A 17,274-nucleotide genomic window follows, 5' to 3' on the forward strand; every position below is an offset into this window, starting at 1 on the left:
TATTCACTGCGCTCTCGTAGATCCCACCGGAAATGTGCGCTGCGGGCGCCCGCCCGCTCTAGGGGCGGGGGAGTTCTGACGGATGGCGGGGATACCGCCAGACGTACACCTGACCGGCGCAAGAGGCGAGACCCAGGGGCGCAACCGCACCCAAAGGCCGCAGGTTTATAGCCCGTTCCCTTGCCTTAAATGGCCGGGACTGGGCGGACGTCCGCAACGCACCTTTCCTGAGCCCTGCCCCCTTCCACACCATTTACGTACTCGAACGTCTCACTCTCGCCCCTGTCTGTACCCTGGCACATCCCCTTGCACCATCCCTCATCGACATCTCTCCCACCACACACCCTTAGATTGCATGAGCATCCTGCTCAACTATGTCCCGCCGACCTCCATCATCACCCAAGTAGACAACAATGTATTTACTGCCTACCATGAGGCTCGGCCTCGCAGGGCAATAAACGGGATCTAGAAGAAGAAGAAGAAGAAGCACGCTCATAAAGTGTTCATATTACGGGAGGGTTGTACGAGATGATCAGCCTCCATCTTTCCCCTGCCGATACCCTCAAGTCCCTTGAGAGTGCCTTCCGTCCTACTCCTCGCTCTCTCATCGATATCGCCGGCCGCAGCTGTTTTCCCATCGAGTCCGCCATCCCTACTCCTAGAAGACTTATACTCCGACTACTACCCTCGTCATCAGAGGTGTTATCATATGTCTTCACATGTTTTCCCTTGTCTTTCTCGCGTGTACGCCACGCCATATCTAGCGGTGGAGCGTCAGCAGCGCCTGTGTAGGCGACTGTGCCTTGCGCGAGGACAACATCCATGCAGCGTAGGTGAAAGAACCTCTGTCGAGTCCATGGATAGCTCGTGAGCCAGCAAGTCTGGAGAGTGAGACACATTCTACATACCCTGTTCCATTCATCAATCATATCTGCGACAGGGCTCTTCCGCTTGCTTTTGACATGCGCACGCAGCGCCTGGCCCGCAATGAACCCTATCGAAATCTCCATCAGCACCTTATACTCAAGGGCCTAGTCCCCAGGTCACGTCGAACGCCAGTACTTACCTCCAATGAATCCAGCCCTCACTGCGATGGGCGCAGCGCCAGCGACGATCGAATTAACAGGAGTGAGGCCCCCAGCACCCTTCAAGTCCTCTAAGAAGCTCGCCCAGTCGTCCTCTTTCACATCGTGCGTCACGAACGGATGCGGTTCCGGGGCGCACGCGCACGTCGGCGGCTCGCGCGGGAAGCCGTCTCTCTGCAGGTCATCGGAATACGCATAGAGCGTCGCGTGAGGAAATGGGCCGTAAGACAGTCGGTGGGGTGGCGCACGCGCGAAGGACTCGGTGCGTGTCGACGTCGGAGCGGGTCGGGCCTGAGGGTGCCAAGAGCCATCACGATTCAATTCGGAGTGAGAGCCGTGCGAGGACCCAATTTGCGACGTAGGTGTGGAGGTAGAGCGCACCATGCCCGCGCGGGCACCCCGCTCATCCAAGAATCGCGATGAGGAGACGGATGAAGCGGGAGATTGGAGAGTAACTCGGTGCGCGACGTCGAGACGGAAGGGGCGTAGTAGCTCGCGACAGAGAGGTGGCGTCCTAAGTCTGTCTCTGAATCTTGGGACACCTGGGCGAACGACGACTAAGCGCGCCGTACCCCATCATACTGGAATTCGCATATGGGAAAGGTGTATGCTTTCCATCTTGCATGATGCGCCTCTCCTCGCTCAACATTGTCAGCACTGCGTTCGATTGACAACTCGATAGGCTCGGCTCGACGGGGGGCGTGGGCATAAGCATACCGAATGCGCCCGACCTGGAGGCACTGGCATCAGCGAGGTCTAGAGCATTTACTGCCTCTTCGTATGTTGGTGGGGGAGCTTCGTTGGACGGGCCTGCATCGAGGGTGCCTGCGGTGGTAGATGGCAGATCTTGCTTGGACGAAGCGGGGAAGCCGTCCTGACCACCTTTGGTATCATGGGAGTCCTGGTTGATCATAATCACGTTGGGGAGGTCGACATCTGTGTAGGAGTCAAGAGTTAGAGTACAGTCGTCAGCGTTAGCAAACTGGGCAGAGGGCCTGCGGGTTCGTGAAGGGCACTGGCAATCTACAAAGAGTATATATCAATGCATGCTCGACACATACGGCGACTCACCCTCGACCTAAGAATATGTTGTTCGTGTATAACATTGCTACTATATAGCGTACTGGGCTGCATGTGTAGGCTACGCGCTGCAGGAGCCGCGCGCGTGTCTGACATCGGTTATGGAAACCCGGACTCTGGGCCGCGCGCCTGGATAATTATTACATACGTATTGATCAGCTGGACCTTGACCTGGATCTGTCTATCCCCAGAGCACGCACTGCGACAAGACAACGCAATGGCAGACATGCGAAGGTCTGAATCTCCGTACTCCGGTCAAAAGGCTTCGAAGTGTTGTGGCCGCGAGGAAGTAACCTGGTCTCTGCAGGAAGGACGATATACTGTAGTGCACTCGCAAGGGCGTCATGCTGGACGGCGGCGGGGCTCAACCCGGTGTTTTTGGGCAAGCCGCCGGAACACGTTCTGCAGCTCGGAGAACGCGACTGACAGTCAGGCGACATCAATCGACCTCATGTTCATAACTTTGAAGGGTGCCTGCTTCATAGGATGAGAAAGACACCTGACAGACACCATCAACCGCCCCCAGTACCTTTTGTACCACTAATGCGTCCAAGGATTCGGTTCAGTTCGAATGACCGGGGGCTTAGATCATGCCGTACGATGTATAACTTACATCAAATGTGCAAATTGGGAATTGACATATCGTACACGCACCACATCCTATGCCACCCTCTACGTGCCTTCATACAAGGACCTCCTCCAGGATCTCGACAATCCGCTTCACCTCCTCCACAGTGTTGTAGTGCACCAGCGATATGCGAATGATGCCGTCGTCCGCATCCAGCTTCGGCTGCAAGGTGTCGACGAGGGTGTACGCGTAGAAGTGACCATAACGGATGCCCACCTGCACACATGCCAGACGCGCGTCAGTACCTCCAGAAAACAACCCTGAGAGGTACGTACATTCGGCTTCTTATCAAAGAACGCAACCACGTCCTTGCTCTTGATCGGCCGCTCGCCCGCAACGACAAAGCTGACCGTCGGCACCCTCGTCTCGCCCTCCCGCTCGTCCCCGACGATCCGCACGCCTCGCTCATACTTGCTTCTCAGGTACCCGAGCAGATCCTTCAATAGTGTCTGCTCTTGTCGCGCTACCGCAAGCCACGCGTCCTCGAGTGTCCCGCTCGGCGTGAGCGACTTGAGGTACGGCACGACGGGCGTGCAGCCCCACGGCAGCTCGTACCCAGGCCCGCCCGGCTGGAGCTTGTATGGTTTATCGTGCACGCGGAGGAAGTGGTGCCCGAGGGATGAGAGCGAGGAGACGAGGGAGGCGCGCCGGGCGTACAGGACGGAGATGTGGGGGCCGTAGACCTACGTTGGGGAACGTAGACGTGAGTACGACAGGATTAGTGAGTGGGGCGAAGACGCACCTTGTAGAACGAGAAGTACGCGTAGTCGGCGTCCCACGCGCGCACGTCTACCGGCCGGTGAGGCGCGTACGCGACGCAGTCGACGCACACTTCTAGCTTCCGCACACCGAGCTCCGCGCCCCGCGCCCTGATCGCCTTCACGATCTCTGCGACGGGGATGATAGAACCAAGGATGTTGGAGCAGGCAGTGAACGCAACGACGCGCGTCTTGGCTGAGATCAGCGGGAGGAGCGCGTCGAGTTGTAGGCCGACGGCGTAGGTATTGTTCGGGTACGCCGCAAGCTGGGTCGCATTCCAGAGCTTAATGGTTGCGCCCTTCCGCGCTGCAAGTCGCTTCCACGGTCCCGCGTTCGCTACCGTGTTGTGAGTTTCGCACAGGCATCGGAACTGTGTCAAGCAGAATGAATGGAATGCTTACATTCGTGCTCCCCTGTGATGACGATCTCCTCTCCCTCTAGAACATCCCCCTCGACGGCTCTCGCCAAGTTCTCCACCAACATCGTCGAGCTGCTCCCGTACGCCACCTCGTCCGCGCTCTCTGCGTTGAACAGCTCGCGCGCCGCTTCTGCACCCGCCGCGACGCGCTGCGTGCTCACGACCGAGACCGAGTAATCGGCGCCGAGCTGGACGTTCGTGTTCAGGAGGTAATCCGTGATCGCGTGTGCGGCGGTCGCGAGGCATTGCGATCCGCCCGCGTTGTCGGCATAGAGGTATCCGGAGGCGAGAGCGGGGAAGGCGGCGCGGACGGCGACGATATCGAGTGTCGGCGCAGACATGGTGATTTTCTGTTACAAGGGTTGCTAGTTAGAGCTAGTCACCGGGAGCGATGATCGAGGATCGACGACACAAGGGGGGTGAGATGGAGGGAAAGTGCCAGGTCCAGTAGATAAGAGAGCGTGCGAGCAGTGTTATCGATGGTGAGAGAAGACGAGGTGATAGTCAGCAGACTGTTTGCGGTTTTGAAATGCACGATGGCTGCAGGGCAGAGGAGGTCCATAAAGAGCACCAGGAATCACACGTCGCGAGCGACTGTTCGTGAACGAAGCTGTCTCGTAGACCCCGAAGCGGTGGCGTCCACCACAGTCGTGCTGAAAGGTGGGGTCACTCACAAGAGAACCTGAGAGAACACGTTCAGAAATCTAGTGGAGCAGTGATGCGCATTGCGCAACATCACTGTTCGCGAAGCATAGCCTATGGCCGTCCGGGTCTTGATATTGACTGTGTGTCAAGGATAAGGACTTGCCGTTGGGAGAGATAGCACAATATGGTGATCGGCTGAACAGGAGAGGCAGCTTTTACTCTGTTAGAAACCCTATGTTGTTGAGAGTCGAGGAGTCCACGTTCCGCGGCAGCAGCGTGAAGTTGCATCGTCATGTTAGTCCCCAAGAACAGCAACAAGCAAGATAGTGGTCGTTTCGCGGTTTTAGATCGGCGCTTCACACCAATGAAGAGCCAGGATCTCCAGCTCTGAACTGTTTGGAAAGTTGCCTAGTGGACCTATACAAGAAGTCGGAAGCAAGAGGTCAAATTCCTAGGGCACGAAACGCGGCTCCAGAGCGGCGAAGAGGCGTGACGTTGAGGTATGTAGATTAAGTGGTTCGGCTAGCTGTGCACTTGCCGTCACGGAGCGCTTGTCTCCGGATTCACCAGCATGACGAGTATGCGATGAGTAACCGACTCTCACCGTGACCTCTATGCACGATCCCACAGCGAGCACTGCTCACATGGTGCATAATAGCTGATCTCAATACAGTGCTGGGGATTCCCTTCTCATCTGGGCTGTCATCTCCTTCGCTTCCGACTTAAGCTTGGCCGCGGCCTTGTGATATCCTCGCACCCGGCCATACGCATATCCGACGTCTGCTCACGAGGCCCATTTGGTGCTCGAGCGGACGCCATCATAGAGGTAAACACCGTCGAAAACCCGCATATATATACTAAGCCAAGTCATCGCTGAACGTGATTCCCTTGTAGCACTGGCAGACACCCGCAGCATCACTTCTTCCATGTTTGACGATGAATCTTTGCATGTTCCTGCTCAGCAAGGGCCAGAGGCTGCCCAACAGGATGGCAGATTTGTCCTGGGGAGCTTCTCAATCGACGAATACAGGCCCATCAAAGTGATCGTGATTGGAGCTGGGTTCAGCGGCATCCTAGCCGGTATTCGGTGTGTAGATGTCTCGCCACACTACGATCTTTGCATACTGACTGGGCCGTCAGTTTCCCGCAGAAAATACCCAACGTCGACCTAGTCATTTATGAGAAGAGCGCCGGAGTGGGTGGCACATGGTACAATAACAGATACCCGTGAGTCGCCATCCCCTCGCACACCACGCAGGATCGCGCTGAACGCGAGTTGGGCTCGAAGAGGCGTCGCATGTGACATCCCAGCACATTGCGTAGGTGTCCGTCAGCAACGTCTCCTTCACTACATTCACCTTGTTTGCAGTACCAATTCTCCTTTGAGGACAAGGTAAGGGCATACATGGCTATGACCCCGGCCTAGGCTCAGTTCAATCGCAGCGCGACTGGAGCGCTTTTTATCCTCCCGGAAGTGAGATCCAGGAGCACCTCCAGGACGTCGTAGACAGATATAAACTCATGCGCTACATCAAGCTCAACCACGAGATAGTCCACGCTCAATACGACGAGCCCACAGGCAAGTGGCACGTCCGTATACGCCCAACGGGTGCCGGAGGAGAAAGCGGAGGGGCGCTAAATGAATTCGAAGACGTCGCGGATGTACTGGTCACAGCGTTCGGCGCTATCACCCGCTGGAAGATGCCCGACATCCCCGGCATTGACATCTTCAAGGGAGAGCTGCACCATACGGCTGGGTATAAACCGTCGGGAAAGACGTGGGAGGACGACTTGGACCGGTGGAGGGACAAGCGTGTAGGCGTCGTTGGCTCGGTGAGTGGTAAATGCTTTGGCAGCGGATGTACGGCATCCTCAAAACTTGTAGGGCTCGACGGCTATTCAAACGGTCTCGGCACTTGCTCCTCATGTGAGGGAGCTCTCGAACTATGTTAGGGGGCAGACATGGCTGTCTCCGCGGTCTGTTGTGGGACAGATTGCTCAGCTTCTGGGGCGCGAGAAGGCGGTCGAGGAAGACGGACGTGAGTCGCGCATGGCATGCATGTCAATGCTACAGGACACCCTTGACCTGAATCGATGCTAGTTATGCTGAGCGCGGAGGAAATCTCACGGCTCCAGTCAGACGACGAGTTCTTTCGTACTGTGCGGCACACGCTCGAGGACACGATGAACGTGGGTATAGGGGCAGTCTACGTGACCCCGAGGAGCGATTGCTGACTATGATCCTAGTCGATGCATGCTTATACGCAGCTTGGAAGTAAGATGTCCAATGACTTCAAGGCACTATTTAGGAAGAACATGCAGGAAAAGCTAGCCACGAAACCAGAGATCGCTGAGAAATGTGGGTACGACCTGTCCGTGGTGGTGTACAGCATAATTGAGCTGGCGCTGTTCGTCGCACTCCAGTGATTCCAGGATTTCCGGTATCTTGTCGACGGCTGACACCGGGTCCTGGATACCTTGAAGCACTTTGCGCGGATCACGTATAGTCAAATCACTATTCTCACCTTGACGGCACTCAAGAGTCAATTGGCTAGGTTGACTTCATATCGAGTCCTATCAAACGGTTCACTGCGACAGGTATCGAGACCGAAGATGGAAAGCACAAAGACCTCGATCTTATCTTTTGTGCCACCGGTGCGAATGTTCTTCTCCTCGTTGACTCGCAATCTCCCTGACTCAATCGCTACCTACCTCATGATCTGGTCAGGCTACGACACTTCATGGCAGCTTCCCTTCAAGATAATCGGGCGAAACGGCGTCGACTTGAATGAGAAGTGGAAGCCGTATCCAAAGACATACCTGTCGGTGGCTGTCGACAGCTTTCCGAACATGTTCATGTCCCTCGGCCCGAATTCAGTCATCGGCGCTGGGTCCTTGCTTCCGATACTAGAGCAAGCGATCATGTATGCAGTGCAGGCAACAGCGAAGATTCAGCGCGAGCGCTTGAAGAGTATGGAGGCCAAGCCGAAGGCTGTGAAGGATTTTGACAGGTACATTGAGGTGCGTTGTACTCGTCTGCATTGTCAAAGGGCTTAGGAACTGACCTCCATCTGTGTAGAGTTACTTCCCTCAGGTATGCAACGCTTTTCTTTCCCGTGTAGGAGTCTTACATAGGATCCCTTTCAGACCGTGTTCAGCGCCAATTGCCGCTCGTGGTACAAGCTGGGCAAGGCAGAAGGACGAGTGGTTGGACTGTGGCCTGGTAAGTGCATTCTACTTCTGCGTCGATGTGCCCTTGGCAATCATTCTTTGTACTCTCGATAGGCTCCAACGTACACGCAATGAGGGCACTGCAACATCCGAGGTGGGAGGATTATGAGTACGAATATGCTGATTCCGAGGACAACTCGCTATACTGGCTTGGGGACGGTCAGACATCTGCCGAGAAGAATCAGCAGGGAGACAGTGAGTCGAAACTGCTTATCTCAAAGCATCCCGGGTCGCCAACATGCATTGCCGCAGGAGCATGGTACTTGCGCGAGGAGTTTATTGATCGACCACCCGGTGAGACACGCCTGGCTCACTACTGGTCATTCTGTCTCTCACCCAACGCTTGTGGATCAGTTCCTCAAGATGTGTAACCGAAATGCTCGGGGTATGTGATGGCAATCGCTTTCCTGACTCCTGCTGGACTAGTCTCGCAGCGGTACAGTAGCTTATGCCTAATTTGAATGCGCCAGACATATATTCTCCTGCCAATGGTAGCAGAAGAATCGCGGGTCCTAGTCGGGTTGATTATTGCACAATGATCTGGGATGTCGCCATGTGTGTTCCGTGCACTCAATGAAGAGGAGGATTCGGATGAGTGGAGAGAATCCGATCAAGTCGGTCGAAAACGCGGAACGCACGCGCTTGATGAGATTGCCTGATCTCATCTTATCTCCACCATTATCCAATCAGAAGTAACGGGAATGCTCGGCCCAGGATTGTCCCTGAAGGCGTCGCGTGTCCACAACGCATTGCGTTGGTGAGACGACTACGAACTCGATTCTCACCGCTTTCCCTCCTCAATCTCACACTGGTCCGTATCCCGTGAGTATCTGCTATTGTCGTCGTTGCCGATACTAGCTTAAGGTCTTTCCTGTTCCACTCGACCGCCTCGTTTTGTAATGTACTACTAGCTCGGATGGCTGCCTGTGCCTATCCAAACGTCAAGGCCAAACGTCAAGGCAGTCGTCTAATGCTACAGTGTCACAGTATAGGCTATTTGTGCGGCCTCTCAGGGTGTGGAGCAGCTTCCCGAGTAAGAGCGTGGAAGTGTACTTCTGCGAACTTTACATTATTCTTAGAAAGCCGAACCCTCGGGCGAGGGGACACTAGCACTCCCTCTGCTTCTTCTGTGGTTTGTCATGCTCTTGGTGTACAGACATAACGTGCAGATGTCAGCTCACGACGCCGTCGGAGCACGATTGACTTCTCCGACTCCACGCATCTCACCCTGCTGACGCGACGATGAATGTAAATGCGCTATTGATTGCTTGCATATATAAAGCAATGTCAGCTCAATGTTTGCCCTTGTGACAAACGAGCTAACGCGTCACTTCCCTCATGCCTGGGGGTGGATTCTCTCGCAATTGCGCCGAACCAGGGCTTGAGCTTGCACAGCAGGATGGCAGGTTCACTCTGGGTCGCTTCTCCATCGACGAATACAAACTCATCAAAGTGATCGTGATTGGAGCTGGGTTCAGCGGCATCCTGGCCGGTATTCGGTGTGTAGTTGCCACGCCACAATAATGTTTTTATATCCTGACTGGGACCTCAGTTTCCCGCAGAAGATACCCAACGTCGACCTAGTCATCTATGAGAAGAGTGCCGGAGTGGGTGGGACATGGTACAACAATAAATATCCGTGAGTCCCATTTCTGACCGAGTCGGTACTGCGCTGACCGGCAGTCCGGGCTGGAAGAGGTATCGCCTGCGATGTGCCTGCGCACTGCGTACGTCTCCAACGGTGAGATTTCCATCATCGTGTTACTGACGCTCGCTATAGTACCAGTTTTCCTTCGAGGACAAAGTAAGCGTGTTCATTTGCATCACATGTAACTTCACTAAGCTCCCTCACAGCGTGACTGGACCTCCTTCTATCCCCCTGGGCACGAGATCCAAGAGCACCTCGAAGACGTCGTCAACAAATACAAGCTCATGCGCTACATCAGGCTCAACCACGAAGTCGTCCGCGCGCAGTACGACGAGCCGACGGGCAAGTGGCACGTGCGCGTTCGCCGGACAGACCAAGCGACTGGTGCTCAAGAGGAGATAAAAGACGTCGGCGACGTCCTCATCACCGCCTTTGGGGCCATCACCCGCTGGAACATGCCCGAAATACCTGGGCTCGCCGACTTCAAGGGCGAGCTGCACCACACGGCGGGCTACACGCCGTCGGGGAAGACGTGGGAGGACGATCTGGAGAGGTGGAAAGACAAGCGAGTGGGGGTTATCGGCTCCGTGAGTCGTACAATGAGCGCATGCTCCATGTCACTGAGGAATGTATCAGGGCTCGACGGCGATCCAAGTCGTCTCGGCACTCGCGCCCCACGTGAAGGAGCTGTCAAACTACGTGAGGGGGCAAACGTGGCTGGCTCCTCCCTTCGCTGTGGGTCTGATGTCCGAGTTGCTGGGACGTCAAACGGCGGCGACGGAAGATGATCGTGAGTCACGCATGCATTTTGATGGTATTACTAGATTCATTGGCATCACATTATTGTCAGTGTCGTTGAGCCCGGAGGAGATTCAACGGTTCAAAGCAGACGAGGAGTTCTTTCGAAGCATTCGGCACACCCTCGAGGACACGATGAATGTGAGCGGCCGAGCCGAACTCCCTCATACAGCTCTTGACCAGTGTTATAGTCGATGCACGCATACACGCAGCTCGGGAGCAAGATGTCGAATGATTTCCAAGAGATGTTCAAGAAGAACATGAAGGAACAGTTAGCTGCTAGACCGGACATCGCTGAAAAACGTGAGGTTCATCTTCTCGTGATGATATACATGCAGCTTCACTCGACGTTACGCCCTATGTTGCAGTGATACCCGGCTTCCCTGTGTCGTGTCGGCGGCTGACACCAGGTCCCGGATACCTCGAAGCCCTCTGCTCAGATCACGTATGCCCCAACAAATCCTATGTATACCAATCGCCACCTGAAGCTCTGTATCATCCAGGTCGACTTCGTATCTAGCCCCATCAAGAGGTTCACAGAAACAGGCATCGGAACCGAGGACGGGAAGCACAAGGACCTCGACCTTGTGTTCTGTGCTACGGGTGCGACTTCGCGCCATTGCGCTTACTCAATGTCTGACTAAACATACGCACAGGCTACGACACCTCATGGCAGCTTCCATTCCAGATCGTCGGCAGGAACGGCGTCGAACTCAACGACAAATGGAAACCGTATCCCACCTCGTACCTGTCGATGTGCGTTGACGGCTTCCCGAATATGTTCATGTCGCTCGGCCCGAACTCGATCATTGGCGCTGGGCTCTTGCTCCCCATCCTTGAGTTCGCGGTCATGTATGCGGTACAGGCAACCGCGAAGATACAGCGCGAGCGTCTGAAGAGCATGGAGGTGAAGCCGAAGGCTGTAAGAGACTTTGACAAGTATGTCGAGGTGCGTCATCCTTGTCATCCGGATCCTTGGGTTCTGGCGCAGCTAATGTCGGAATTTTTTGAGTAGAGTTACTTCCCTCAGGTGGGAGAAGTTCATTCTCCTGGTGGATGTTGCTCACTATTGATTCCCTTCAGACCGTGTATAGCGCGAAGTGTCGCTCGTGGTACAAGCTAGGTAAGGAGGATGGACGAGTGGTCGGGCTGTGGCCTGGTAAGTGCTTCAGACCTTGTATCCGCCCCTCTCCCATGTCTCATACTGGAAATCGCCACAGGTTCCAGCCTCCATGCAATGAAAGCCTTACAAAACCCGAGATGGGAAGACTATGAATACGAATCTGCTGACACCGAGGAAAACTCGCTCTTTTGGCTCGGGGATGGTCAGACGTGGGCCGAGAAGAGTCAGCATGGAGACAGTAGGTTCACACCTCTTCTCTAAATACATTCCGGGCCGCCAACATGCATTGCCGTAGGGGCATGGTACTTGCGCGAGGAGTTCATTGATCGACCACCCGGTAAGATACCCCGTGTCCACTGCTTTTCATCAAGCTCTCTCATCCAAGGTCCATAACACAGCCCCTCAAGATGTGTAAACGTAAGATACGAGTTAGGTGTATGCAATCACCTTGCGCCAACGTTTATGCTCTCGCAAACGTACAGTGACTCAATGTACTATATTCTTCCATCTTCCGGTCCTCTCCCCATCTTTCCTTTGATATCGCGGCACTCTCTTGTGTCGTCATCCGTGATAGTTTCGTGGACAGCGCCTCTCGCATCTGTAAGCTCTTGGAATTCTATCAGTCACTCGTCCGGACGTGTCCCACATCCGTGTTGAAGTCACGAAGAGGCGGTGAAAGCTTTGGTCGAGTTTCGCAACCTACGCTCGACCCGGCTTTACTTGGGAACTGATCTATCTAGCTTGTATGACTTCGGCCAGCTTCCGCACCTGACATCATTTGATGTGTCATGGACGAGTCGTGGAAGGGAACAACAAGTCATGTCCTTACGGACCGGATTCCCTGGTCTACGGCATTTGCGACTCAATCTCCTCCGGGATTCTTACACTACGCTGGCAATCCTCCCCTCTATCACGTCAGTCACCCTGACCTCACTGTCTCTGGGATTCAATGAAACTTCCATCGGAGTGGCTTTCCACTGCTTGAAAACGCTCTTCGCGTTCTCTGAACTGCGCGGGCTGCGGCATTTCAGACTAGACATCAAGCTCAATATCGGTCCGTATGGCGCCTCCCAGCCGTTGGTCAGTGTGGCCTTCGGGGACATCCTGAAATTTCTCCTTCCCCTTGTACATCTGCACAGCATCTCATTCTACTTCGAGGCGTCCCTCGCACATGCGCTCGACGTGAGCGAAGACGATTTGAAGCTTGTCGCATCGACTTGGCCTCCTCTCTCGTCCCTCTTTCCCTCGATTACGGCCCGCTATGGTGGGAGGACGAAACCGAGGAGATTTAAATGAAGGGTATTCGCCCTTCGCTCACCTCCCTCATATCGTTCATCGAATGCTGCCCCCACCTGGAAACTTTGATAGTGGACTTCGCAGACGTCACGAACGACGAGCTCGATCGCCTGGAAATCCGCCTTGCAGAGAACAGAACTTTTGCTCACGTAGCATTGGAGGGGCTATCCCCTACGCGCACGCTTTCTCGTGAAGTAGTGGTTGATGATGCGGGTCGACTTGTCGAGATGTTGTGTGCAGCCTTCCCTCATTTTCATGTGACTATGTAGTCTTGATGATTACATCGAAAAGGCTGACCCCAGGACTAGACATGTCTGACCTATAGTGTCATGTAAACACTTCCGTTTAGCTCAGAAGAGACTGTTTGTGAGTATTTAGGCAGCCGGATAGATTCGAACATTGGATTGGAAGGAACAGCAAGTGCGAAAACATGAGCTTATGTGCACACACGGGTGGGAATTCAAGCGTTTGCGTATTGTTTGGTGATATTTGGGGGTCAGCGGAGCCCCGCAGATTCCTGGCAACCTCCCACGATACATTTCCTTGCCATCATGGACTTCGAGTCCGAAGGGCAGCTCAACTACCACTACTCCAACTGCACGTGCAGCACGCTTCCTGGGAGATGTCTTCATTTTCGACCCGGAACTCATAGCATAGACTGCCAATTGCCTATGAATGGCTAGGGAATGCAGTACGTTATGCCGTCCGTTGCTTCTCCCATCGCTTCTCCCCACATTGTTCAGAAGCAGAAGCAAGTGAAGGGAAGGATAAGACCAGATGGCGAACGGGGAATAGTGCCATGCTTCCTACGTCAGATGTCTGGGCTCATCGGTGTTAGGTGTTATTCGGTGTTCCCCACGTCCATGACAGGTTTTGGCAGTGCGTGGGTGGCGCAGAAGTCGTAGCCTTATGGTGAGCAAACTCGTTTGTGGTTTCGTCGTGCAACAGTTCACTCAACCTCGTAAGGCACGCATGCGGATGGTAATACCTGCTTTGGACGTCGCATCTCATCTCCGGATTCCTACCAGCCTACCTTACGCCGCGCAGGGGTTTGGCTATACGACGTCTTCGCGCTCTCGACTAAGATCCTCTCCTGCCGGAGTCGTGCCGCATTCACAGCCTCAAGCGCTGCACCGCAGCCTCGCGATACTTCATCAGCCCAACAGACATCCAATTCAACCAATGTGTTCCATAAGATGGGGTACCTAGTCGCTGAGAGCGGGAAGCAGATCGTACCGCGGTCGGACTGTTCAACAACGAGAATCTGATTCAGGCTACTAATTCCGGGGTCCTGCCGCGCAGTGAGGCGATAAGTCCCCGTCTCTCGGTTTCGTCACTGGCTAGCGTTGCTCGACTGGGTACGCAATTCCGTCATATCAGCCGGTCATACCTCGCAGATTCCATGTGCCAAGCTATCCGAGATGATCTGGGGCTCGTATCTCCCATGTCCGGTCTTCCATCTAGCGCCCATCTGTCCGTCGAGGTAAGCTTCGAACCTCCAGGCGTCGAAGGCACCATTTACTAGGTCATTAAATGCACGCCACATAAACGTGATAGAACGCGGATTGGTCAGAATATTCACGTTCAGCATTCCGGAGCGTCCGAAGTCGCCTGTCTTCGTCCGCCTATAAGGCCAGCTCCCTTCCCTTCGGAGTCCAGCCTCTTTACCCCTAGTGACTACCCCCACCTCGCCTACCCAGCATGCATCTTTTGCTTATCTCTGTCTTGGCCGTTGTCGCCGCTTTCGCCGGCGTTCAGGCGCAGAACGTCTCGCCGTGCGTCATCAACTGCATTACCCAGGCGGCGAGCTCGAATGGATGCTCCCTGTACGTGCACGAATCCTTCGTTATTTGTCTTCACCGCTGTCCCATGATGCTCGACCATCATTGACCTGGCATTGATATGAACTGACAACCCCACACACCTCACTTTCAGGACGGATACGAAGTGTCTCTGCACAAATACTGCACTGCAGCAGACAGCAATCGCTTGTCTTCAGAAGAGTTGCACCGCGCAAGACCTTCAAAACGCCGAATCTCTGGTCAACACAGAGTGTGCTTGTGAGTATCCTGGTTGTCGTTCCTGTCCCTATCTCTGTCCATTGTCTGGTTCCCGCGCATCTCATCTGAGACCTTGGTCGTATGGTGGTTCCTGGTTCCTTTCCTGAAATATGCTTCACGTCTCTCAGTCTCTTGTCGGAGACTGTACCATCTTTCTTCCGCCCCGCGAAACACTCCATCTGTCAGGCGAGAGCTTATGTTCAGTATGCTCCCAGACCCGCGGGCGCGATCACCTTACTCGCGTTCTCAATTCTCTTTGAATGTCTTACTCGCACCCACGCCACACCAATTTTCCGTACCCGAAAGCCTATTGTGGCGCCTCCGATTAGCGGGGACCGAGATGCTCGAGGACGTCCGTCACCAGCGCGGACACCCACGCTCCTACTACCCGTAACACCTCTTCGTCTGCATCCTTGTGAACGTTGTATTCTATGTTTGGACGTACGGCAGAACATTGGTTGACATAATCTTTTACTTCTAGCGGTCATCGGAGCGTCAAGTGCGTCCTCCTCACCCCTTTCCACCACTGCTAGCTCATTGCTCACGCTCATACCCCATCCTCCCACATCTCCCTCTCACCATCCCAATATATCGTCGGATTCCCCATCCTGACCTCATTCCTGCTCACCCATACAAACCGAACGTCTTCACATCTATCACCGCCACAGGCATAGTCATCAGCTCTGGGGCTACGTCATCCACCGCCCCCAGCGGATCTGCGACATCAGGTGTCTCAGGGACTGCCACCCCTGCCACCTCTACCACCCCTGCCACCTCTACCACCCCTGACGCTACCACCTCGGGCGCTGCGGCAAGCCAGACAAGCAACGCGGCTATCCCAACGGCGCTCGCAGGTGTCAAGATGGGCGCCGCTGCCGTTGTCGCTGTGGCGGTGGGTGCGGTCGTCGGGCTGTAAGCTCGGGAGTTTGGTTACCCACTAACACGTCTTGATTGGACGAGAGCGATACTGGTCAACTATGTATATACCGCCCTAACACCTTGCCGCATACATCGTGTGTACCACGAAAATGATAAGCGACGTCTACATACAGTCTGTAGGCGCATTGCCAACAAGAGTGTTCGATACATCCATCACGATCGATAGAAGAAGGAAGGGACTCTGGGAGAGGCGCAGTTTCAGGTCAGATCAGTGCCTCGGGGCGCAGTGCCGCAACTTGGGGGATGATTCGTAAGGGGGAAACAGAGCAGTTCTCGATGAGATGGATGATAGGACAAGAGAAAAAGATCGGAAAGATGACCGAGAATGTCCCGGGTCGTTACCGTAGGCTATAAGACATTCCGATACCTGGGACTGTGCACTAGAATGAATGAGTGAGAGACAGATGAGGCGCTCACACGGGCTTCGCCTTCACGAAATCGCTGCCCCTGAGGGAAGTAGATCGACAGCTTGTACACCGCCCCGCGGCCTTGAACGCTGATGGGGAGTGTGGTTGTTGTGAAGCCTTTCCGAGCGGCGGGCCACACGCCAGAAAATCGTGTGGATCGGATATGATGTTATACCATGACAGACCGCAGTCGAGAATCCGTCAATATATCGTTGGCATCCAACTGTCTGTAAATTACGAATCAGCTTCTGCGGCAAAACTCAGGTATGAAACCTGCACTGCATGAAGCCTGAGCGCTCAGCCCGGGAGGAGCGACTTATCTATGCACGCTATACTCGGGCAGGACGGAAAACGATGGTATTGGGCGCGCGCTACGGAAGCTGCGCGGGACCACCGAGTCCGTGTCGCCACCGCTCTCTCGCGCGACCGGTGGGCCGAGCTCAAGCCGGCGGAAGGCGAATGTACCTGATACATGAGACGTAGCTAAGCGAAACCAAAAATGGGGCAGCGGAAGGGTGGGTGCAAAAACGAAAGCTCGAGGAGCGCGAGCTCCCAAAGGGCGAGGGGACGAGGATCCTGGGCTGCGAGCCCTTAACCTATATACTACTAGATACAAAGCAGATGTAAAGCGGCGAGGGGGTGGCACGAGTTACGCTGTCATAGACCCTGGACAATAATCATTGTCCAAAACATATTGTCAGCAAGGCTATATCAAAGACGCCGGTTCTCACTTTCGCCCTTCAAACGTACCGGACCCAGGTCGGCCATAACCGCGTGCGACGCACGCTGTTGCCCGAAATTCCTACGGACAGCCAGAGCACTTGGTGTAGCTAGAGTCGCAGACCCCACAGGCGTTGAGGGACATTCCGGCCCGTACTACTCCACCGTCCGGTATGGCTACTTCTCGCGTAATTTACAACTTCCACCCAGTCCCGGCGTGGTGGACGCACAGACAGTCTTGAAGCGTAAGCCGTGAATTCACACTGAGGCTTGTGAGCTGTACTTCTGCACGTATCCCTACAAGGGAGACCGATGAACGATGGCTACTGGGGGTGGAAAGAGATTCCTGAATTTTTGAGACGAGTTCGGCCGTGCAATCCACAACGGGAGACTTCTGAGAGTTCATGATTGTGTCTTTCCGTGTAATCAGAGCAAAG

At 54.6% G+C, this 17,274-nt stretch overlaps 4 protein-coding genes across 4 annotated transcripts; 2 read left to right on the forward strand and 2 right to left on the reverse strand.

Annotated features, from left to right (window-relative positions):
• Window positions 1–752: 752 nt before the first annotated feature.
• On the reverse strand, window positions 753–1,346 carry DICSQDRAFT_15889 (uncharacterized protein; the record flags this gene model as incomplete). The annotated part of the gene is made up of 3 exons (XM_007369888.1): window positions 753–845; window positions 909–1,016; window positions 1,089–1,346. Coding segments are annotated over 3 exons (459 nt in total), but the record flags the coding sequence as incomplete, so codon positions are not given.
• Window positions 1,347–2,730: 1,384 nt separating this feature from the next.
• DICSQDRAFT_163464 (PLP-dependent transferase) lies at window positions 2,731–4,368 on the reverse strand. The gene is made up of 4 exons (XM_007369889.1): window positions 3,954–4,368; window positions 3,536–3,888; window positions 3,069–3,476; window positions 2,731–3,009 (listed from the first exon to the last, which is right to left on the reverse strand). Exons 1-4 carry the CDS (start codon window positions 4,309–4,311, stop codon window positions 2,848–2,850), a joined length of 1,281 nt encoding a protein of 426 aa, XP_007369951.1. The 5' UTR covers window positions 4,312–4,368; the 3' UTR covers window positions 2,731–2,847.
• An 852-nt stretch (window positions 4,369–5,220) lies between these two features.
• On the forward strand, window positions 5,221–8,352 carry DICSQDRAFT_163465 (flavin-binding monooxygenase). The gene is made up of 17 exons (XM_007369890.1): window positions 5,221–5,441; window positions 5,510–5,702; window positions 5,756–5,842; window positions 5,904–5,934; window positions 5,985–6,008; window positions 6,059–6,448; window positions 6,501–6,654; window positions 6,717–6,805; window positions 6,863–6,974; window positions 7,040–7,116; window positions 7,171–7,270; window positions 7,344–7,636; window positions 7,695–7,709; window positions 7,763–7,838; window positions 7,901–8,041; window positions 8,099–8,140; window positions 8,201–8,352. The coding sequence occupies exons 2-17, from the start codon at window positions 5,542–5,544 to the stop codon at window positions 8,215–8,217; spliced, it is 1,809 nt and encodes a 602-aa protein (XP_007369952.1). The 5' UTR covers window positions 5,221–5,441; window positions 5,510–5,541; the 3' UTR covers window positions 8,218–8,352.
• Window positions 8,353–9,184: 832 nt separating this feature from the next.
• Window positions 9,185–15,776, forward strand: DICSQDRAFT_183278 (FAD/NAD(P)-binding domain-containing protein; the record flags this gene model as incomplete). The annotated part of the gene is made up of 16 exons (XM_007369891.1): window positions 9,185–9,345; window positions 9,399–9,485; window positions 9,543–9,573; window positions 9,627–9,650; window positions 9,701–10,081; window positions 10,131–10,284; window positions 10,345–10,433; window positions 10,484–10,595; window positions 10,661–10,737; window positions 10,796–10,895; window positions 10,949–11,241; window positions 11,308–11,322; window positions 11,376–11,451; window positions 11,513–11,653; window positions 11,711–11,752; window positions 15,440–15,776. 16 exons carry the CDS (start codon window positions 9,185–9,187, stop codon window positions 15,685–15,687), a joined length of 2,031 nt encoding a protein of 676 aa, XP_007369953.1. The 3' UTR covers window positions 15,688–15,776.
• Between the last annotated feature and the right edge of the window lie 1,498 nt (window positions 15,777–17,274).

The sequence above is a fragment of the Dichomitus squalens genome (assembly GCF_000275845.1).
Source record: "Dichomitus squalens LYAD-421 SS1 unplaced genomic scaffold DICSQscaffold_57, whole genome shotgun sequence".
NCBI lineage: Eukaryota > Fungi > Basidiomycota > Agaricomycetes > Polyporales > Polyporaceae > Dichomitus > Dichomitus squalens.

Bases quoted from the DNA above. Each gene is read 5' to 3' on its own strand.
- DICSQDRAFT_163464 (XM_007369889.1), bottom strand. From the start codon at position 4,311: ATGTCTGCGCCGACACTCGATATCGTCGCCGTCCGCGCCGCCTTCCCC. The intron at 3,889-3,953 runs GTAAGCATTCCA...ACAACACGGTAG, and splicing joins CATCACAGGGGAGCACGAAT to CGAACGCGGGACCGTGGAAG. The intron at 3,477-3,535 runs GTGCGTCTTCGC...TCCCCAACGTAG, and splicing joins CGTACTTCTCGTTCTACAAG to GTCTACGGCCCCCACATCTC.
- DICSQDRAFT_163465 (XM_007369890.1), top strand. From the start codon at position 5,542: ATGTTTGACGATGAATCTTTGCATGTTCCTGCTCAGCAAGGGCCAGAG. The intron at 6,449-6,500 runs GTGAGTGGTAAA...CAAAACTTGTAG, and splicing joins GTGTAGGCGTCGTTGGCTCG to GGCTCGACGGCTATTCAAAC. The intron at 7,117-7,170 runs GTATAGTCAAAT...TCAATTGGCTAG, and splicing joins AAGCACTTTGCGCGGATCAC to GTTGACTTCATATCGAGTCC.